The 22337-nt window shown below is 45.0% G+C and overlaps 1 protein-coding gene across 1 annotated transcript in view; it reads right to left on the bottom strand.

Moving 5' to 3' along the window:
• Nucleotides 1-14297, bottom strand: part of LOC147736910 (uncharacterized) — a 40094-nt gene extending 25797 nt beyond the window's left edge. The window contains exon 1 of the mRNA XM_086953834.1: nt 12713-14297. Coding sequence (XP_086809960.1) covers nt 12713-14297 — 1585 coding nt within the window. The remainder of the gene's footprint in view (nt 1-12712) is intronic.
• Nucleotides 14298-22337: the final 8040 nt, after the last annotated feature.

The raw sequence follows: 22337 nt of genomic DNA, 5'->3' as shown, positions 1-22337 counted from the left end.
CCAAACGTTCAGTTTGCCTGCGCTTCGCAGGGCAGCTGTGGGAATGCATCTGTGTTCTCGGCGGCAGCCTCAGGCGGGGGGCCAGAACGGGCAGCGTGGGCTCCCGCTTCGTTTTTTTGAAAAAGTACTAATCCGTGGAAACAGCGGCAGTGCGAGGTGGGCACCCACTCTTTCAATAAAGATGATTGCGGGTGGGCACCTGCCAGCAGCACACACAAATGCAAGGTGAGCTCCTGCTTTAATAAGGAGCTCAGGGGGGAATCCCACACACCGGGATTCCCTCACAGCCTCGCACTGCAGCAGGGCCTGCTCCTCTTCCCTTAGGCAACCCAAATACAGCACTCACGAGGAGCTAGGCCTCAAAAGTCCTCAAAAAGGCAGAAATAAGAGAGTCCTTGGTGCTGGAGAGACCCCAGCAAAGTGCAGCGAGGCAGGCCTGCATGCAGCGGCGGTTCCTCCTGGCAGAGCGTCCTCCCAGAACAAGTGTAACACTTCATGGGGTCACAGCCCCTACATTTATTGGACAATTTCCTTTGTGTTACAGCATTGGGCTTGGGAAACCAGATGCAACTGGTTTTGGAGCACTCTGTTTACCAGGCTCCTCTTCCCTATTGTTAGGTGGGGGCTCAGTGATCAGACGCACCACAGGAGGTGGAGCCAACATTGTGGAGGGAAGGCACAGCCCTATTCAGGTCCTAGGTACAACTCCTCCCTCCCATCTGCATGCAGATCTCTCTATTCATCACTGGGCTGACTCACCCTGTCTCCTGGAGCCACCCACACCATCCAGCCCCTGTCACTCACAAGCCAGACATGCAATTCACATCAAGCAGGCAGACACACAGCAAAGCCAACTTCTAAAAGTGGCATTTCTCCATCACTCACCATAAATCTGTGCACACCATTGCGCAGCATTTATTCTCACGAGTTCATACATACTAAACTCGACCCTGCACTCCTCTCATACCAGGAATTACCATGGACACACATATCCCCCATGCATTCCTGTGGGAGGGCAGGCCAATCTTACCACATGCACTCGGAGAGCGCACGCACTCTACACTGGGCCACAGTGCTAAAGTGCACAGAGGTCTAAAATCACTACCACCATGTCAGAGTTTAAGGCAAAAAGTTCAGGGGTGAACCTGCCAAAAGGGCTAAGTCCAACACAGATGAAAAGTGGGTGGAGTCTAGGGAAGAGCGAGCGCTGCACTCAGCTTTAAAGTTACAAAATAAACCTTAAACGGCACGGCTGAAGCGGCGAAAGGAGAGGGGTTTGTTTGTAGTGTTGCTTCTGGTGTATGCAGCAGAAGGGGGGTAGGGTTGATGAAGCAATAAGAAAACAATGTGAGTAGACTGACAGCAACATACTGGTTACCTTGGACTTATGTGCATTATATATAGGGCTCCCAGTTTTATGGTATTTATTTTTTTGCCATTTCCGTCTGTATTCATCCATATTTATGTTTGGGGCATTTTTTCTGTATTTATCCATATTTATTTTTGCCACAAGCAAAAGACGACGCTACAGCTAGTATTTTTCCACATTTATTTACATTGACAATGCACACATGCGCTCACTTAAACTAGCGATTTGTTGTGGCTTTAGAAGTGCGTTAAATGGTCCGGTACTGAGTAATATGAAAAGGAGAGTACCGGTGCTTCTCAGCTCTGCTATAAAAACACTTTAGCATTATGAATGGGTCAAAATATGTGTAGAATGACGTGTTGAGAAAACAAAGCAACATTAATACCAACGTGTGTAGATTGACGTGGCAAGGGGAGGTTGGGATTAAGAAGGAGATCTGTGGTTTCTAAATATTCCATCCCTGAAGATCATCCTTTGGTAAACTAATACCTGCTGATCGATATTCAGTGGATGAGTCAGTCTGGGATAGTATGGCTGTGGAGATATAACCCAGTTGGGTGGTCTGTGTCTGAAAGTGTAAAGGAACCCAATGAGGCTGGCCCTCTAATGGCTGTTAAGAATAAAGTTAGTCAGAGTATCCATTTTTTTAATATCCCCATTTTAGGATGTGAGCCGGATAGAGTGGAATAATGTGTATAAACAACGCGAAAAAGAAAGTGACAGGCTCGTAAATCCTGAACAGTGTCTGTTCCCAGAGTAGCGCACCTGTGCAATAAAACAAAGGGCTCAGCATTTGTTCGAAATAAAATCAGCCAGAGTTGTCACATTCCCGTTTTATAATATGGCACACATAGGAGTCTAATAATCTGCACTGACAGCTCGAGGAAGACGGCGGCAAATCCATAAATACTGAACTGCGCCTCGACCTCCCAGAATATGCAAACCTGTGCTATAACCTCAGGACCTCAATTCTGCTTCCCGGTTTTACCAGCGCATAACTCGTTTACAGTCTGTTAAGTGTACAAATGCTCACCTCGGCAAAAGCCATTAAAACCACATTGAAATTTTGTCTGAAGTAATGTGCCACCGGCAACAGAGGGGGCGCTCTACACAAAGACCCCGTGGCAGCCCTACACAAGCTGTTGGTGACCCGCGAGCAGCATGAGCCTGTGACTTATTGCTCCGTGTTTGAAAACGACCCTTCTGCCTTCCTTGCTCCAGCAGGGATCTCTCAGACTGCGTCACTGCTCCGTCACACCCCTGCAATCGGATTTGAATGCTCTCAAGTGGCTTTCGAGGGAAGAGCTTTGTGTGTGCCTCACGCAGCTGTCTTGTTAATTTCTATGTGAAAATTGGCTTGTCATGAAAGTCCTTACTGGAAATAACCTATCATTCAGTGGCGGCTGGTGATATTTCAAAGTGGCGAGGCACAGGACTTGGGGATTCATTTGTGTGTAGCGCGCAAGTCCGGGCGACATAAGGGAGTTCAACGCAAGCATCATTCACTAAATCATTCCCCCAGTAATTCATCCATGTTTCCATCATCTACTGACTGCATACATCTGTTCATGCATACATACATAAATACATCCTTCTAGACTCCCATTCAGGCATCCACCCTTCTACCATTTATGTATCCATTCACTGGAAAATCATTGATATGGGGCATTCATCCATTCATGTATACATCCACTCATTCTTTCGGACTTACTCTCCTGTAACTCTTTGCCCACCCATCCATTTATATCTCCTTTCACCACTGGTGAATCACCAGAACATCCATCCAACCATCCATCCATCCATCTTGATAAAAATGCATTTGCTTGACTGTATTTGAATCACGTTTTCTGTTCGCATAATGTTTTGGAGGTGAGTCATTAACAGTAATTCCGTCTCTGTCTACATCAAGGCTGGATGGACATGCTTTTCTTAACATAAAGTAATTCAGGTTAACAAGGGCAATATTAAATTGTTTTCTATTCTTACACACAGAATAGGTTCAACTTTGCAAGAGAAAGAGTGACTGTGACTGAATGCAGACTGCAAATGGTGAGCCTAATGCGGTCCTGTTATTAATTCCGATTTACAATTAACTGAAGACAAATATTTCCTAATCTGCTAAAAAAAAAAGTTTGCCCATCCAATTTCTCAGACACAAGCTAACTCGAGCATTCTTAATATTTAACATATAAAGGGGCCTATTTCGAGTTTTATTTTTCAGGTGCTTAGCACCTGGATCAAACAGCTCATTACAACCCTGCTCCCTCTCGCCCCCTTCCCCTGTATTTCCGAATGATCACACTTGCCTCCTGGGATATTTGCTGCCAGCCATCCTTCTATTCACGTCTGCTTCGCCTTGGCATGGAGGAGAGGTCAGGTGGATTTTGAGACTGTGGCTTGGTCTGTGCTCTGTGGCCTCCGTTTCACCTTCGCACCCCTGCTCCACACCCTGCACTCCGCAGCCGCCATTTCACATTTAATAACAGTATGTAAGCGCATATGGAGGCCACGCAAGGCATCTTATAGGAGGAGGTTTTTCAGTATGAAAAAGGGCATTTTTTCCTAACGGAGCTTCTCTTTCATTCCAACAAAGAAAGACAAATCCACGAGTCCAAATGCATGAGTGCTAAGCACTTCATTTCCCTCTTTGCTCAGTAGAAATACAATGTCACGTTTCTACTTTTTTATACAGACTAAATATTATGAATGGAAACACAACGCTATCTGACATTCAAATACCCCTAAAGGCATCAGTGGGCAGAGCTGAGCAACTGTATGGGACCTGGGACAGGAGGTGTCAGGGGCGCTGGAGGAGGCTATGTCACGGGGTGAAAGAACAATTAAGCCTCTTTAACAAGTAAATGGTCTTTCAAAAGACCTGTGAAGTACTCGGGTGCGGCTGTGTGTGTGCCCGGTAAGGAATTTCCAGCAGCAGGAAGGGGGCGTGGGGAGATAACTCTGTATTCGAGACGGCAGAGCGGCAACATTTGCTAGTATTTTGCTGTTTTTACATATAAATACAGACAAAGGAAAAATTATTTTCCGTCTGAATTTATATGTAAAAATCCGTTTAAACGGAAAACTGGGAGCCCTAATTATATACTAGTATCCCCAAATCTGGGGGGATTGCCGTCAAACAGCATTTTTTTAAAATCGGAGACGCCACTCTACTTGAGCATTCTGAAATGCTAATAGATTTGATTACTGTTGTTTTGGCTAACAATGACTTTATCGGGAGTAGTATGATTTTACAGCAAGTTGCAATAACTTAGCATGGCCAGATAATCAGGCACAATCAGTTTTAGGATTTCACCCGATGCACTTGGCTCTTCACAGGGTATCCGTCAGGATCACAACGGCGTTCTTCTTGTTCTATCTGGTGATGGTGACTTACCTGCTGCATTTCTTATCCCTATGTTATTGTTACAATTGTGTAAGATACTTTCTATATCCTCTTGCAGCCTTGAAAAAGTCTCTATGACAAAACACGTGACGGCTGCGTGTCAGTAATGGATTTTACGTCTCAGACGCAAGAAAGGTGAATAATTGTGGAAACAATAAATCACAACAAACATCTCTGATCTTGCAGTACTTCTTTACTGGCCACAAGGCATGGCCATTGGACTTCGCTGAGTGCTTCGGTATTCCTTTGATCATTTGGAAGCGAGGTGTTGGCAGGATAGGCCTCTTTGACTTAACGAGGGGGAGCAGCTGTCACTTATCACAGTTGCACCTCACAAAGGCTCTGCATGAGCACTCTCTCAAAGGAGTTATCACCGGTCTTTTGTGACTCCAGACAAGCTGGACCCATGGCAAGGAGGAAGTGGATGCTTGACACGTCAAGGCGGTGGAAGCCTCTAGAAACTCCTACTAGTGGGTGCAAGGTATAAATATTGGACTCCAGACCGCAAAAGAATAAACGAGGTCCCAGTGCCACCCACTGTCCCTTCTAATACTTCATGCCAGTAAAAACAACTCTCAACAAAGTCCCACAAAACTATAGTGTCAGAGACAATTTACATCACTGACACCTAGTGACCCCTTCTAACATATCTCACCATTAAAATGAACTACCAACAAAGTTCCACAATGCTAAAGTTCAAGATGTTCTCTTACGAGTATACTGTGTTTTTATATCTACACTGTTATTCTAAGCCTACATGGGGATTGTTTTGCCGATCTTATTCCAATATTATCTCGTGCATATACTGTCATCTCAAGTTGATGCTGCTTCCTATCCTACCATGTGCCTATAGCAGTGACCCATCCTTTGTGATGTCTACTAGTCTATGCTGATAGTGATATACTACCTATGATGTGGGTGTATAACTTGAATATATGCCCTTGAATATAAAGGACGTTTCTGCAGACTGACCAATAAACTCCATCACAACCATCAGCTCCAAGATACCATGGCCACTAAGAACCCAGTGACATCAACAGGCCCACCGGCGCTTTTCGGCATTCAAGGCCCCCTTTTCCTCAAAGGGATCCAGCCAGACTGCCTTGGTGACCTTTTTCACACGCCTCTGACACTCGCATCCCACTCTTCCAAAGAAGTGCCCACCAACCGTCCATTGAAAGGGCCCAATGTTACAATCAGGCAGCCATCTCAGGTGTTGGAGGCCGCCTCTTGACCACTATGCACACCTCTGAATGCTTCTCCTGAAGTCTAACTTTGGTTATCCTCAGAAACAACTTTTGAGTATCACTTCAACTTCAGGAGCGTGGAAAGATACGCCCTCAACTCATTTCTGCAAAACCTCTCCAAACACGCTGCTAAAAAGTACAAACAGAAAATCCTTAAAGAACACCCAGAGACACTAATACCAGACATTTCTACAATCCTACACACAGAAGTCTTAAAATGGACTTCATCTGCTACACTACGAAACCCGCCAAAAGGAGAGAACTAATGCTACCAATGTCCCTTATGGATCTAAACAAACTATATGCCTATCCCAGAAATTTAGCAGAGATTGGTCCATTACTATAAACAGAAATGGGAACATCCTAATCCAAGCCACTGAACAAAATTATCTATTTTCCACTTTCCGGCTCTCTGCGCCGCCATGCCATTCGCTACCACTACCCCATCACTCACTCCCATGCACACCCTCATCTACTAGCTGAACCTTCTACTCTCAAACCCCCTCGCACTGCCCCCCCTCTAACTCCCCTACAGCCTCTCTGATCCCCAGACGCACTGAAGCTTCTGTTTCGATACCAAAACTACTTGCCCCCTCTGCATGGCTCACCTCCACTGCCCTGCTTGACTTATCTATCCCACCAGAATCCTCACAGTCCTCCAACTACAGCAGGCTGGATACTACATTAGCCCAGGAGCGGCCTGTGCAGGTAAGAGCGGTGGGGGCCGGGGGAATGCGACAGACGATGACAAGGGAAAATTAAATAAATAATTCCCCCCTTGTTGTCGTCTATTGAATCCCTCCCACCCGGCCCCACCGCTTTTACCTGCACGGGCCGCTCCGGCATTAGCTTCCGCCACAAACTCTGACGAGCTCAATCGCACTCCACTTCTTACCACTGACCCAACGCCACTCAACTGATCCCTACAACAGCCCAGCTTGAACTCACAATCAACACTATTCTGGATGAAATCTTGTCACTACGTAAGAACGCAAAGATTACCTACTTCCTGCCCCAGCTTCACGCATCTATAGAGCACACTGATCCTGCCACAAACATACACTCTGATCCCCTATCCTTTACCCCTAGACAAACTATCCCCTATATCCATCACCAACTCAAACATAGATGCACCACGACTGAAATCACGCAACAGGAAGCTGAAATGCTGAGCAACACGTATGACAATGCCCCAAGCAAGCCTTGTCACCGCCAGATCCCAGTCATCCTTGGCATGAGTAGAACCCTGAACACCACTCATCTTCCCAGGCGGCCTACAAAAATAACAACCATCCAACCCTGTCAGCCTGGTCCAAGATCACTACCTACGCATTGCTGCATGCTACTGAATTGTCAGTCAGCAGTCCAGCATGCCACTCAAATAGCCGAAACCATCCTAGGACACAAAATCGACTTCTGCTTTCCAACTGAACCCCGGCTGAACGACCACTCATCCTCTTTTATCAATTTCCTCAACCCACAGGGCTTCTCAATCATCCGTACGACCGCTAGGATCGTATTGGCGGTGGATTAACCATTATACACAAAAACTATCTGTGCTTAACTCCATTCCTCAACACGAAATACCCTACCTTTGAATATATAGGACTTCAACTCTCGTTCAAAGGCCCCAACTCTAACAAAACTCATGTAATCTATAACCCTCCTGGTGAAAAATGACAAATCTTTGAGGACTAAACAAACCTCTTCAGGCAACACTATCTTAAAGGCAGCGCAGACGTTCTACCAGGAGACCTGAACCTGCACTTGAACAATGCAAATGATCCAACAGTACAAGCCCTATCCACCCTCCTCGAAGCGAACGATCTCACCCAACACTGCAAAAAACAAACTCATACCAAGGGCTCTACCCTTGATGCAATCATCTCTAAGCAGAACACCTTATCCCTCCGCTCTATCCTACCCACAGACTGGACTCACAACCACCTAATTCTTTTCAATCTCAATGCCATCCAACCAAAGGCCCGCCCCCAAAATATCCGGCACAAGCAATGGGCGAGGAACATACATTGAATCGCCCAGGCAGAATTAGAAGCATTAGTCAGTTTCCGAATTCCAAGGTGATGATCTCACTGCCCACTACAACAGAAAAATTAGAGAACTTTTTGACATAGACGCCCCTTTGAAACTCAAGAAATTATATGTATTCCTTTCGGATTTTGGTTTAACAACGACCTTAACAGAGAGGTATCAACTCCGATTGGCTGAAAGAAACTGGAGACAACAACCCTTGTTAACACATCTAGCGATACCAGGAGCTAAACGCATAAAATACAAAAAATATTTCTTCAGAGAAAAATCCCCCTTCTTCTGAGCCCAACTTGACCGTTCTAGGAACAGACCTAAAGACCTTCTCAACATCATCAAACAGCAAACCTCATCTTTCCCTCAACACTCAATAAATGACTCTACCATGAGCCGCGAAGAGTTTGCAACATTCTTCTTTGAAAAAATATCTAACATTGAAATCTCTCTTGACCCACCCATCTCTCTGTCCTATACCAAAGATGTCCCCCTAGCAAAGAGGGTCTACCCAAGGCCCTACCTCCAACTAATGGTTGTCTCACCAAACTCATCCTATCCCGGTTGGACTGAATTCGACTATGTCCCTTCAGAAGAAGTGCTCAAATTACTCGCTTGCATGAAACCAACACACATTTCCGATCCCCTCCCTCCTGAGCGTGTCAAGAATCTCAGTCACATCATATCTCGCCTGCATGGACCAAAATCATCAACTCCTCCTTTTCGAGAAGCTCCATGCTGACCTCCCTCAAACTTGGCCAAGTCACCTCCCTCATCAAACAACACAGATGCCGACTAGAACAACCTTAACAATTACAGACCTATATTTATTCACATTTACCTTCAGAAGCAAGTCTCATCAAAGCACAAGAGTGCCTGACGAACTTAGAAGTTCATACGCTGGTACTTTCCTGTCTGGCCTTCCCAGAGAAAATTAGCATAACCGAGAGAAATGCTTCATACAGTTATCCACTTTGTGACAGGTCACAACATTTTAAGTCACATTTATTCTATACTTCGCATCCTACAATGGCTTCCAATTGAAGCAACAGACCAATGTAACACTGAATGCATCACCCACAAAGCCCTCCACAACTCCACACCCTCCTACTTGGTTGAAAAACTCAAAATCTCTGGATCTGAACAAGGATCGAGAATTCGTAAAGTCCTCCTGCTGGAACAAGCGACATTCAGGCAAGAACGCTTTATAAAGCTCGCCTTCTCTGCCAGCGCTACAAGGATCTGGAACTCCCCAACCACCTTGAACAACCACAAGTCTTGCCACAATTATAAACTCAAAATCCTCCTATTTGAGAGACGCTCTGAATAATAAATCTGTGGTCACCTTTCTGCATCCACTTTTCCAATGTATCCAGATATTAACTGTTTGAACTTTCTCCCCCGACGTGATCTGTGGGATTCGTCTATTGCTTATCTGTTATTTTATGGCACATCTAATCTGCATTTTGGTCTTTCTTCTTTAGAAAAGTGCTTCAATGCCCTTTAGCCAAGATTGTACTGTATAAAACCACAAAAAGAAACACATTTGGTATAATAAAGAGACACCAGAAAAAAACTCTTTTTGAAAAGTTTGAGCAAATTTGTCAAAAGATTCCAAAATTATTAACAAAGAAATAGTTGCTTTTCAAAAGAAGCTCTTATAACCACAAACTAACTGGGAGGGAAAGAAGGAAGAGCAGAAGAGAGAGAGTGAGAGAGAAAGAGAAATAGAAAGAAAGATAGAAAGAAAGAGAAAGAGAAATCGAGAAACAGAGAAAGAGTGACAGAGAGAAAGAAGGAGGGAGAGAGAGAGAGAGAGAGCTACTACTATAATGCATTATCTGTACACTTGAAGTGTGTCTCCTAAATTGCAAGACTCCACGAACTATCACAAAGTAAGCCAAATACTTTGATAGTTACAATGTACAGATAATGCATTATAGTAGTAGCTGGACTATAAATTCAAAATGATTATTATTTTATATTTTATATATAGATCCTTTGACGACAAAGATGAGGCGTATAACATTATAAAAGGCTACTCCACTCCAGGATCAAGACTGGTACCGCAAATTGAAAAATGCTTTAAATGTAAGACATAATGATCACTTGTAGGTTTGACCCTGTATTATCCTAGAAAAAACTCTTTTTGTAAAAAGACTTAAAAAATCCTCATATACTGTATACTAATGAATGTTCCATATACCTTTTTAGATTGAAGAAGTTTTTAATTATAGTCCTGAGGAAGGTGTTCCAACAATCTAAGCACCGAAACGCGTCGACAATACTGGCTTTTCAAATTGATTTCTACATGTTGATACATTGAATTTTCATGTATGATCTATAAAGAAATATGTATGTAATTTTATGTGCAAAAAATTGTTTATGTCAAATTATTTGATACAAGAAACTTTTCTTTTTTAATAAATATGGTTTTTGATACAATTTATGTTATGGTTCACTTGGTATATGTGTAATTGAGGATAGAAGAGTTTTCTAGATAGGTGTCTAGCTTTACAAGTTACATTGGAAAAAAACTTTATTTAAAAACCACAGAAAGGAACCTTCTTTTTTGTCATGGTTCAAGATGTAGCCAGCCAACCAGGGAGCTTCAGGTCCGCAGGCCCAACTTTGGGTTTAGGTATCCGAAATGGATGGGCGAAAAAGCTCCCTCAACCAATCAGATGCAATATATTTTTACATTTGGGTCCACGAGTCCAGATGCACGGACCATTCATGGGCTAAAGGTCCAGCTAGCTCTACCTTAAATGACTAGTGGCTTAATTTGAGGACCACAAAAAACACTGCATCAAACTAGCCAGGCCAATCCCAAATAGTTTTGTGCAGATTCATTGAACTGTGCCAAAGTTATTATATGTGTATATATATATAATTATATTACATGGGATTCTGTAATCCCTGTATAGATGGCAGTCTCTAATTTCTTTATAATCAGGAATTTGTGATGTACAAAGTCAGTGATTATGAAGAAGAGACGTCAGAGCGCCGCTTTTATAAGTTATTACAGTCGAGTCCTGAGGGCACAATGCCTGCTGCCAGCGCCAGCAGCTGATGTGAATAGAACGTCAAGTCACGAAGCATAATTGAAGCAGCTGTTTAAAGCAACAAACAGAACTTTGCTTTTATAACTTCTGCTGTATGAGACCTCAGCAAAGCTTACTGAGTGCCCAATTGGTATGACAGTACAGAGACATTTTATAGTTACAAGCCCCCACAGGATGGGCATCATTGCATACGTAACCTGGAGCAGACTATGTCCTGCTGGGCCAATCAATGAAGGGCAACTGTGGCATGATACCCTTTCAAGGCTCGAAGTATGTCTATACCCTGGTGTTGCTGCCCACATGCCATCTACAAGAGCAGATTTGGGTTTTCCCCTAAAGGTGAAATCTGTGCCTCTGGTATACGTGGACTTGGCACGTACTTGACCGGCCAGGTCATGTCGACATGCTTTTACTGAAATGTGAGGTTTTGCAATAGCTAGCTGGAAGCTAGCATGTTTGTTCTCGGAAAGCCTTGTGTTGCTTGCACGTTGCAGCTGACTGACACACAAAATGGAGCGTGCGACCATTTTGTGAATTCCTGCCGGTGTCAATTCTTTAGTAGCTCAAAAAAGACTATAGGCCTGAAAACATATGTATTTGGTATCATAGAAATGTCCGCTTTGTCACTAGTTTACTATGAGAAGCAGAGGGAATATGTTTATTAGCTTCCTTAGATAAAGGAAGGGTGGAATCTTTCTGCATGTTTCTACACGTTTCGAGCTACTGCAGCTTTTTCTTTTTAATGGACTTTTATTGAACTGTTTCTAACATCTTTTTGCAACAAATATCTAACAGTTTTTATTTTTACTTTTGCACATGCGTTTTTAAGTTCATTCTTCATGTTTGCAAATATGTTAGCTGATGCATATGTAGGAGCTACGCACCAAAGTTTGTGGGAAAGTGGATGTGTGACCATCTATTATACGGGATAAAGTACCACCTGGTGCATATCATAAGATTATTGCAAGTCACCTCAGAGTTCCATAACCTTTGTGTATCTGTCTATCATGAGGTGGTGTGCACTCCTGGAGAACCCTGCAGTGACAACAACATCCCTGGTCGGCCTTGCTGTTGAGGCTGAATACAGACTAGGATTTTTAAATCACGAACTGGAGACGACTGCATCTTACCCAATGTAACTGTGCAACTAGAAACACAGTTCCCTCTCTAGACTGCACATGTCTGCTATTCTCAATGAACACCACATCACTTGCATCCGACTATTACGTGCGATTCTGGCCAGTAATTCCTCCCATGAATAGCGCTATTTCCAGTTCTTCAGCCTGGAACAGGGACGGACAAGGAACGACAAGAGCTACTGGCTTATTTGTCTCATGCAGAGTCCCATCACCAGGCCTGTTTCTTCACAGGAAGGATGCAGTCCTGTGTGGAAACAGAGGAGAAGAATGCAGGGAAACATCGGCACCCTGTGTACTCGTACTTTGGGGGTCAGTATCGCTCAGTGGGTTCCATCCAAACCATAATCCTCCCCTCAGAGACTTTCTAAAATCTGCCCATACGCATTTTGAAGAGGTTACATGTGTTAGTATGCACTCCAAGAGTCCATTTATAGTAAAACACATACCTGGGGTAGTTTCAAACAGCAATAAATGTGATTTTGTATTTCCTCTCTCCATTGAGTCTTCATCTGCAGTATGTGTATCCAGTCCTAGGAATGTTGGAGGCACACACTGACCCCGCTCATCAGGACAGAGCAGTTCTGCCTTGCAGTTCTGAGGTTGATGCTGTGATTCAGGGTGCAGTGGTTCGAGTATGTAGTTCTGATCTGAACCCTCTGCATCAGTACAGGGAGGTTCTAGCTTGTACTTTTGATCTGAACCATATGCATCTGCACAGGTCTGTTCGAGCTCATCGTTCTGATCTGGTTTCTGTGCTTCTGGAAGCGCTGACTCTAGCTCTCGGTCCTGGTCCGCAGTGTGCAGTGGTTCTTGCTTGTACTTTTGATCTGAACCATGTGCATCACTACAGGCCGGTTCTAGATTGTCATGTTTGTCTGGTTCCTGTGCTTCAGTGCGCATAGATTCTAGCTCGTAGTTCACGTTTGGATCCTGCGCATAAGGAAGTTTCTGCTCCAAGCATAGGTGTTCCTGTAGGCACTGGGTTTGTTGTGACCCCAACTCATCAAAGGACAACAGCCCAGACTCTAAGTGTTCATCTGATGACATCTCATCAGGTGACAAGGGTTGAAGGCTGCGGTTCTCCTGGGGATCTTGGAAATCAAAACACGTCAATTCTTCCTCCAAGGGATCATCAGGTCCGTTCCCATCTGGTAGCATGGGTTGTATACGGTGGTTTTGCTGTAGTTTGTGTCCTTCAGGAAATACTGGGTGTGGGCAGAGGTTCTGTTGCTGGTCCCAGCTATTAGTATACAATGGGGATGGTTCTTGCTTCAGGGGCTCATCTGGCTCCCACTCTTCTGGGAACGCTGACTGTACGCTCTGGTCTTGCTCTGGTCTCTGCCCATCAACAAATTCTGAGTGAAGACACAGCTTTGCCTCCTGTGATCTTCCTGGAGGAACTGTCTGAGGGCACCGGGATAGAGGACAATCCTGCTGTACTCCATTTCTATCTGGAAACCCAGGTTGCACGCACTGGTCCTGCTGTGAGTGACGTCGATCAGGAAACACTGGCTGTAGACAAAGGTTTGGCTCCTCTGGACGCACTTGAACATCAGTTGGCGAGGAGAGCGTACAGTCCTGCTTTGGTGCATGCCCATCAGAGAACACCGGCTGAAGACACAAGCTCGGTTCCGCTGGCCTGTCCAGTTGAGGCGTTGCAGGAGACCGGCTAACAGCACAATCTCTAATGCTTGTCGGACAGATAAGCTCCAAAGACACCGTACCATTATCTAGGGAACCTTGATCCTTTTCTATCCAGATTTTCTTAATCAGCCCAGCGACTTTAGAAGGTACGCCCTCCACAGTATTCATCAAGTTATCCAGTTTGGCTTCCAACTCCTCCAGCATGGATAGAAGGATAATATGGGGCAGGTTCTCCGAAAGCGATTCCAGGTCCTCGTCCCTCTGAGCATCATTTCGGGATCTTGAAGCTGAGACGTCATGAAGAGGATAAGATGGGACTGTGGCTCTTACGGATTCACGTGAACCCTGCACATTCGCTTTCTTTGCCGGAGCCCGTCTTCTCCCCATTCTGGTACTCTGATTTTCAAGTCTCTGCAGAGGAGAGGAAAAGAGAAAAGACAACACGTTATCACAGGACAACTAGGTCAAAATACTCCTTCCTGTCTCACCAACCCCAGTGTGATCAGAGGAAATTACGAATATCTAACACCAGAAAAAAATGCAATCATTAAAATTTAACAATATCCATAACATAGTTCATATATTATGAAAGGCACTGATTTGAAATGCGTTTCCAACACTATGTCTGTTCCTTGCTCTGCTCAAATTGCACACTTTAAGAAAAAAACTGAATACTGTAGCAGCCTTGCAGCAATGTAAGGTTTATAAAACCCTAGCAGACAAGACTGCTCTATCATTCTCTCTTGCACTGTACAGCTCTCTTTTGCAGTATTCGGTTCTGTTACTGAAGCACGTTCCAACATACCAAACCTCTACAGGATCTACAAAACGCTTCTTATGTCATTGCATATATAGAGAGCATGTTCAACCTGGGGTTTCTTGGAACTGAATAAGAAATGCATAAAAGAGGAGACAACCAATCAGACCAGGGAAGAATCGAGCATGAATAGGCTTGTGGGCTGTCAGATTTCTGGGACAACACTTGAAGTTAGATTCAAATAGATTTCGCCAGAAGCGAGATCCAAATGGAAGGAGCTTATACCAAAGCCGCGTCCACCTGATCTGTTCCTCTGTAATTTTAGAATAGCAAGTAAATTCAAGTGAGGCGATCTCTGGTTTTGTACGGGTGTATGCATTTCCGCCTGGTTTGCAATGAAGTGAGGGGCTAGACATCACAACCCTTTAGGGCTGAGGCAGTGGGTCTGATAGTGGATTTGTTATTTCAATATAGGATTGACGCGTGCCCACCTGTGAAGATGATGCAGTAAACAAGCTGCGTCGCTGTGAATTACTTGTAGTCTATGAATGGTGATACTGGGCATTCTTACATATACTTGGTTGGCATGATGAGATCTAGATAGGACTGCGGCCACCGCTATTGCTTTTCTTGTCTAAAGTGGGAGGAGTGGGGTTATTTTCTCAAGTAGTTTCAGCACAAATCTGCATTTTGATCCTACTGCTCCAGCAGCTGGGACTTGCTAATATTACTATTGATTATCACTCAGAGGCTTTTAGTTGTGGGTTTAGGCTCCGGTAACAATCGCATTTTTGTTGGAGAGTAAAGTTGGCTCCAAACGTTGGTCTTATTCTTTCAAATTACAATCTCAGTTTTGTCCACACACGGTTTTAGCTGATTCAACCTCATCAAGTAATAATTAATTTGCATCATATTTTAAAACTGGATTGGTGAGGCGGACATTCTGCCCACACAAATTAACAACTGAGAGTAGGTATAGTTATAAAGCCTGGAACCTCTTGAAGATAGTTCTCTGACCAATGGTTTTTGCAGGTTAAGGGAGCAGAGATATTGGCCTATAATTCTTGGTTATACCCGGGACTTCTCCGTGGTTTTTCAGTATCGGGAGCTCTTCAGCATTTTGAAACACGCTTGGAGCAACAGCTTTAGCGGCTTAATTGATGAAAACGCTCCGAAGGGGACTGCACAAGACCTGGGTTTTCGAAGGAGACGCAGCACCCTCAGCGCCCAGATATCCTTGGGGTACGCTTTATAAATGCTGATTGATTGATTGATGAGGTCAGAGATTCCCTGACTGCTGAAGGGCAAGGGTCAGTTGGTGACCTGGATTTGACCTTGATCACAAATTCATGGAACTTGTTTATTTCTTCAAACGAGGATAAGGAGAGCAGAGTTTGTTTCGGACTCAACTTCAGAATTACTGCTGCTGTAATTGTTTATACTATCTTTACATAATTTTTTTTTTAAAGTATTTTAATTGTCAAAGAATGCCTCAATAGGAGTCAGGGAAGTTTTCATTTCTCGTGGGGGCGAAAAATCATTCAGGATATCAAAAAAATATTTTTATTATTTGCCTATTAATAGGACTTTGCATGTTCGTTTTGCCTTTATATTCCTCAAGCTCAATTTTAAATTTTATTTTGCTCTCTTCATCATCCCTTTCCTACCAATGTCGACGCAATGCAGGTTTCACCTCCTTTAACTCTGGCTTGTACCAGGGTACTGTTCTGGTGCGGTTTGCGGGGGTGTGGGTCACTAGCATGTCTGAGCCACAGAGTGTATTATTTTTCTTTGGAGAGAATGTCTTCAATTGATGGTAAGAGGGAGAGGGGGAGGGGTTTGAAAGTGTTGATAACACTGGCTCTGTATTTATTTTTTGCCATTTGCATATGGTTTTAATTTCCTGCTTGTGGATTAAGTTAGAAAAATCTACTGGAATACAAAACTGTATCAAATAATGATTGGACCATATGCAAGGAAGGACGGTTATATTGGGTTGATTCAAATTATACAGCCAGATCAGATCTAAGGGATTTTGTTTTATGTGACATGAGCATTTAATGTGTTGATGTAAATCCAACGTCATTAAATCAGCAAATTCATTATCTTTAGGGTCTGCGTTGTCGTCATCAACTCGAAACTTGAGAAAGGAAAGCAGATCTACCCCATCAGTTTGAGTAATTTGTTTCAGAGATGGGTGAATCCACTCGTGAATAAGTGCTGCTATCTCACTCCTTTCTTTGAGCTCGTTCTCTTTTGGTCATCTTCGGGTATGGCTTCTGGAGATCTGGAGTAGATTCCTCTGACAACCAGGTTTCAGTAAAGAACAGGATATTCGTTTTAGGAGATTCTAATAATTTGAGTATTTCCACCTTATCTTTGCCTAGGGAGGGTGGGTTTAGTAAAGCCGCTTTTAACGACTCCTCAATCTGAGGATGTGGACGAGTCTTATTGTTTGTTGGTCCACAGAGAGGGCTGTTGAGTGCCAGATTACCCTATATGTGTGGCTAGCATACACAGTTTGCTTCTAAAGTTGAGACAAGCATGGGGGGATACTAAAATCTGTGTATCTGAAAGACAATAGATCTTATGCTGAATATGCAAAATATTTAGGATACTACCTGACTCCTGGTCCCAGCGGATGAGGCCAGGCATGCCTGGGAGCAGACAGGCTTGTCATTGGCAACATTTTTGCAACACACACACACAAAGAAATTGCTCTTAAAAAACTCCATTCAACTGTATACTCACAGATGTGACACAAACTCCAACTCTCACTTGTACAGCCTCAGACCTCATTTATAAATGGATTAATATGACAAACCAGATATCTCTTAACCATATCTTCAATGCTGCACAGTTACACAGGCATTGTGCTCTCCAGTGCACATACACACGTGAAACAGAATTCATCCACAGGCACAAAGACCTACACACTGGAAATAAGTATTCAGACTGATCAGTCCCTCACACGCTCATATAACAGCTAACACGGAGCTCTTCATTACGGGTTTTTTAATACTTTTAATTACTCGTAACGATTGTATTTTGTTGCTCACCTACCGAGGGGACTTTTGAGAAGCTGCTTGACACATTGCTACAGCTATAGGGCTTTTAAACTGTGTTTGCATACATCGCGTCCGCTTACCTAGTCCTCTGCCGCGTTCCGGTCACTTCTTCCCGGTCCACCGCAGCTCGAAGTGCTGTTTGTGTGGAGGGAGTGTAGGGTGACGGTTGCGGTTGCGCACCTACTTCCGGTGGCACAGTCCACGCTGCCATCTTGGTTAGCGGTCTAGTTTCTGCCAGGGCTGCCATAAAAATAGCTGATGGAGCCGACGCGCAGCTTAGAGAAGAGCAGCTAAAACGGAGCGCCTCATTACGAGTTTTTTAATACTTTCAATTACTCTTAACTATTGTATTTTGTTGATTCAGAAAAGGGGGTGGTGATGAACAGAGTGTCTGAATTAAGCAGACCACTCTTACCCAGTCCAAAGATCAGGGCTTGATCCATCACCGTTATTTATCTCACTGCACCATCCCAGCTCAGAACCTGGCTATATGCAAATCAGTCTGTCCCTGGCCCAGTGCATCATGGGAACAGGGCAGACTAAACTACCAAGCCAATTCTTCACCAGAAAGGAGACAAGCTACCGGGGACCGGTTTCTGGCATTTCAGCCGTCTTCGGCCCGGCTTGCTTGAATCCTGATGGTGCAGTGAGAAAGGGACTCATGTCTGAGTATGCCCTGCCACACCTATAGTGGCCAAAAACGATTCAGAAAAGGGGGTGGTGATGAACAGAGTGTCTGAATTAAGCAGACCACTCTTACCCAGTCCAAAGATCAGGGCTTGATCCATCACCGTTATTTATCTCACTGCACCATCCCAGCTCAGAACCTGGCTATATGCAAATCAGTCTGTCCCTGGCCCAGTGCATCATGGGAATAGGGCAGACTAAACTACCAAGCCAATTCTTCACCAGAAAGGAGACAAGCTACCGGGGACCGGTTTCTGGCATTTCAGCCGTCTTCGGCCCGGCTTGCTTGAATCCTGATGGTGCAGTGAGAAAGGGACTCATGTCTGAGTATAACCTGCCACACCTATAGTGGCCAAAAATGATTCAGAAAAGGGGGTGGTGATGAACAGAGTGTCTGAATTAAGCAGACCACTCTTACCCAGTCCAAAGATCAGGGCTTGATCCATCACCGTTATTTATCTCACTGCACCATCCCAGCTCAGAACCTGGCTATATGCAAATCAGTCTGTCCCTGGCCCAGTGCATCATGGGAACAGGGCAGACTAAACTACCAAGCCAATTCTTCACCAGAAAGGAGACAAGCTACCGGGGACCGGTTTCTGGCATTTCAGCCGCCTTCGGCCCGGTTTGCTTGAATCCTGATGGTGCAGTGAGAAAGGGACTCATGTCTGAGTATACCCTGCCACACCTATAGTGGCCAAAAACGGTTCAGAAAAGGGGGTGGTGATGAACAGAGTGTCTGAATTAAGCAGACCACTCTTACCCAGTCCAAAGATCAGGGCTTGATCCATCACCGTTATTTATCTCACTGCACCATCCCAGCTCAGAACCTGGCTATATGCAAATCAGTCTGTCCCTGGCCCAGTGCATCATGGGAACAGGGCAGACTAAACTACCAAGCCAATTCTTCACCAGAAAGGAGACAAGCTACCGAAGACCGGTTTCTGGCATTTCAGCCGTCTTCGGCCCGGCTTGCTTGAATCCTGATGGTGCAGTGAGAAAGGGACTCATGGCTGAGTATACCCTGCCACACCTATAGTGGCCAAAAACGGTTCAGAAAAGGGGGTGGTGATGAACAGAGTGTCTGAATTAAGCAGACCACTCTTACCCAGTCCTAAGATCAGGACTTGATCCATCACCGTTATTTATCTCACTGCACCATCCCAGCTCAGAACCTGGCTATATGCAAATCAGTCTGTCCCTGGCCCAGTGCATCATGGGAACAGGGCAGACTAAACTACCAAGCCAATTCTTCACCAGAAAGCAGACAAGCTACCGGGGACCGATTTCTGGCATTTCAGCCGTCTTCGGCCCGGCTTGCTTGAATCCTGATGGTGCAGTGAGAAAGGGACTCATGTCTGAGTATACCCTGCCACACCTATAGTGGCCAAAAACGATTCAGAAAAGGGGGTGGTGATGAACAGAGTGTCTGAATTAAGCAGACCACTCTTACCCAGTCCAAAGATCAGGGCTTGATCCATCACCGTTATTTATCTCACTGCACCATCCCAGTTCAGAACCTGGCTATATGCAAATCAGTCTGTCCCTGGCCCAGTGCATCATGGGAACAGGGCAGACTAAACTACCAAGCCAATTCTTCACCAGAAAGGAGACAAGCTACCGGGGACCGGTTTCTGGCATTTCAGCCGTCTTCGGCCCGGCTTGCTTGAATCCTAATGGTGCAGTGAGAAAGGGACTCATGTCTGAGTATACCCTGCCACACCTATAGTGGCCAAAAACGATTCAGAAAAGGGGGTGGTGATGAACAGAGTGTCTGAATTAAGCAGACCACTCTTACCCAGTCCAAATATCAGGGCTTGATCCATCACCGTTATTTATCTCACTGCACCATCCCAGCTCAGAACCTGGCTATATGCAAATCAGTCTGTCCCTGGCCCAGTGCATCATGGGAACAGGGCAGTCTAAACTATCAAGCCAATTCTTCACCAGAAAGGAGACAAGCTACCGGGGACCGGTTTCTGGCATTTCAGCCGTCTTCGGCCCGGCTTGCTTGAATCCTGATGGTGCAGTGAGAAAGGGACTCATGTCTGAGTATACCCTGCCACACCTATAGTGGCCAAAAACGATTCAGAAAAGGGGGTGGTGATGAACAGAGTGTCTGAATTAAGCAGACCACTGGGCCAGGGTCAGAATAATTTGCATATAGCCAAGTTCTGAGCTGGGATGGTGCAGTGAGCTAAAAAACGGTGATGGATCAAGCCCTGATCTTTGGACTGGGTAAGAGTGGTCTGCTTAATTCAGACACTCTGTTAATCACCACCCCCCTTTTCTGAATCATTATTGTATTTTGTTGCTCACCTAGAGAGGGGACTTTTGACAAGCTGCTTGACACATTGCTACAGCTATAGGGCTTTTAGACTGTGTTTGCATACATCGTGTCCGCTTACCTAGTCCTCCGCCCGCATTCCGGTCACTTCTCCCCGGTCCACCGCAGCTCAAAGTGCTGTTTGTGTGAAGGGAGTGTAGGGTGACAGTTGCGGTTGCACTCCTACTTCCGGTGGCACAGGCGAAGCCGCCATCTTGATTAGCGCTCTAGTTTCTGCCGCGGCTGCCATAAAACAGCTGATGGAGCCAACGCGCAGCCAGAACCCCTGCTCGGGTACTTACCTATGCACCTGAGACACTATGGGCGCTCAAGGCGGGTAACTGTGTGCTAGAGGAAAGTGTTCAAGCAAAGTTTATTTATTTATTTATTTATTTATAGCACTTGTAGAGCGCGAACGAAGGCCCTTGGGCATCTCGGCGCTAAAATATCTGCTATGTACAGCCAAAGAGGGCAAGGGGATCACTGATTAAAAAGCCAGGTTTTAAGTTGCTTTCGAAAAGACCAAAGAGACGAGCTGGTTTTAATGGCCAATGGTAGAGTATTCCAGAGTTTGGGTGCTGACACGAGGAATCTTCTGTCACCCCATGACACCAGTTTGGTACGGGGTACCACTAACTCATGTAAGTTAGAAGATCGCAAGGATCTAAGGGGACGGTAAGGAATAAGATTTTGAGTAAGAAAGGCTGGTCCCTGGTTATGCAAAGCTTTGTAAACAAAGCAAAGAGTTTTGAATTTTATTCTATTCCTGATAGAAAGCCAATGGAGTTCTCTGATGGTTCCTGACACTGAGTGAAATTTGGGGACACCTCCCAAAAGCCTGGCAGCTGCATTTTGGATGGCTTGCATTTTATTGAGAACTCTTTGTTGTGTGTCCAGGAATAGGGCATTGAAATAGTCCAAGGTGGACAGAACCAGGGACGTAATCAAAGTTTTGCCTGCTGAGGTCGGAAGGAAAGGGAGAATTTTTTTATAAGTCGTAGCTTATAAAAAGCAGAGGAGGTAATCTGATTAGCATGTGGGAGGAAGGTAAGACGGTCATCAAAAATGACTCCCAGATTCCTCACCCTACTTACAGGTGTGGGGGGAGGACCTAAAGACAGTGGCCACCAGCGGGAGGACCAATCCGGGGTCAAGTTTCTGAAGATAACTACTTCGGACTTAGTGAAGTGAAGTAGTGTGGCTCACTGGTTAGAGGCGGCAGACCCGAGAGCAGAGGACGGCCCGGGACCAGGGTTCGATTCCCGGCGCGGCAGGTTTCTGGACCAGGGTCAGCGGACTCGATAATTCTCTCGCCTCGGTGCCCACTCTGATCAGCGATCACACTCGGCAACTCTGGGCATTAGCTTGCCTCATCCTCACTAACGGCCCCACCAGACCGCCGGGGATGCCTGGTCTCACCCTGGAGATACCCATTAAGGGACCATCTCTCAGGGAAGCCAGGAAGGGTTTCGCAGCGGTCGAAGCGCCTTGGGACCCTCCGGGTAAGTAGTGCGCTATATAAATGCCTATACATTTACATTTACACTTATCAGAATTCAATTTCAGGCAATTGGAGGCCATCCAATTCC

The sequence above is a fragment of the Lissotriton vulgaris genome, chromosome 1_2 (assembly GCF_964263255.1).
Source record: "Lissotriton vulgaris chromosome 1_2, aLisVul1.2, whole genome shotgun sequence".
NCBI lineage: Eukaryota > Metazoa > Chordata > Amphibia > Caudata > Salamandridae > Lissotriton > Lissotriton vulgaris.
Note: the sequence above shows the minus strand (reverse complement) of the source record. Positions and strands in the feature narration are given on the sequence as shown.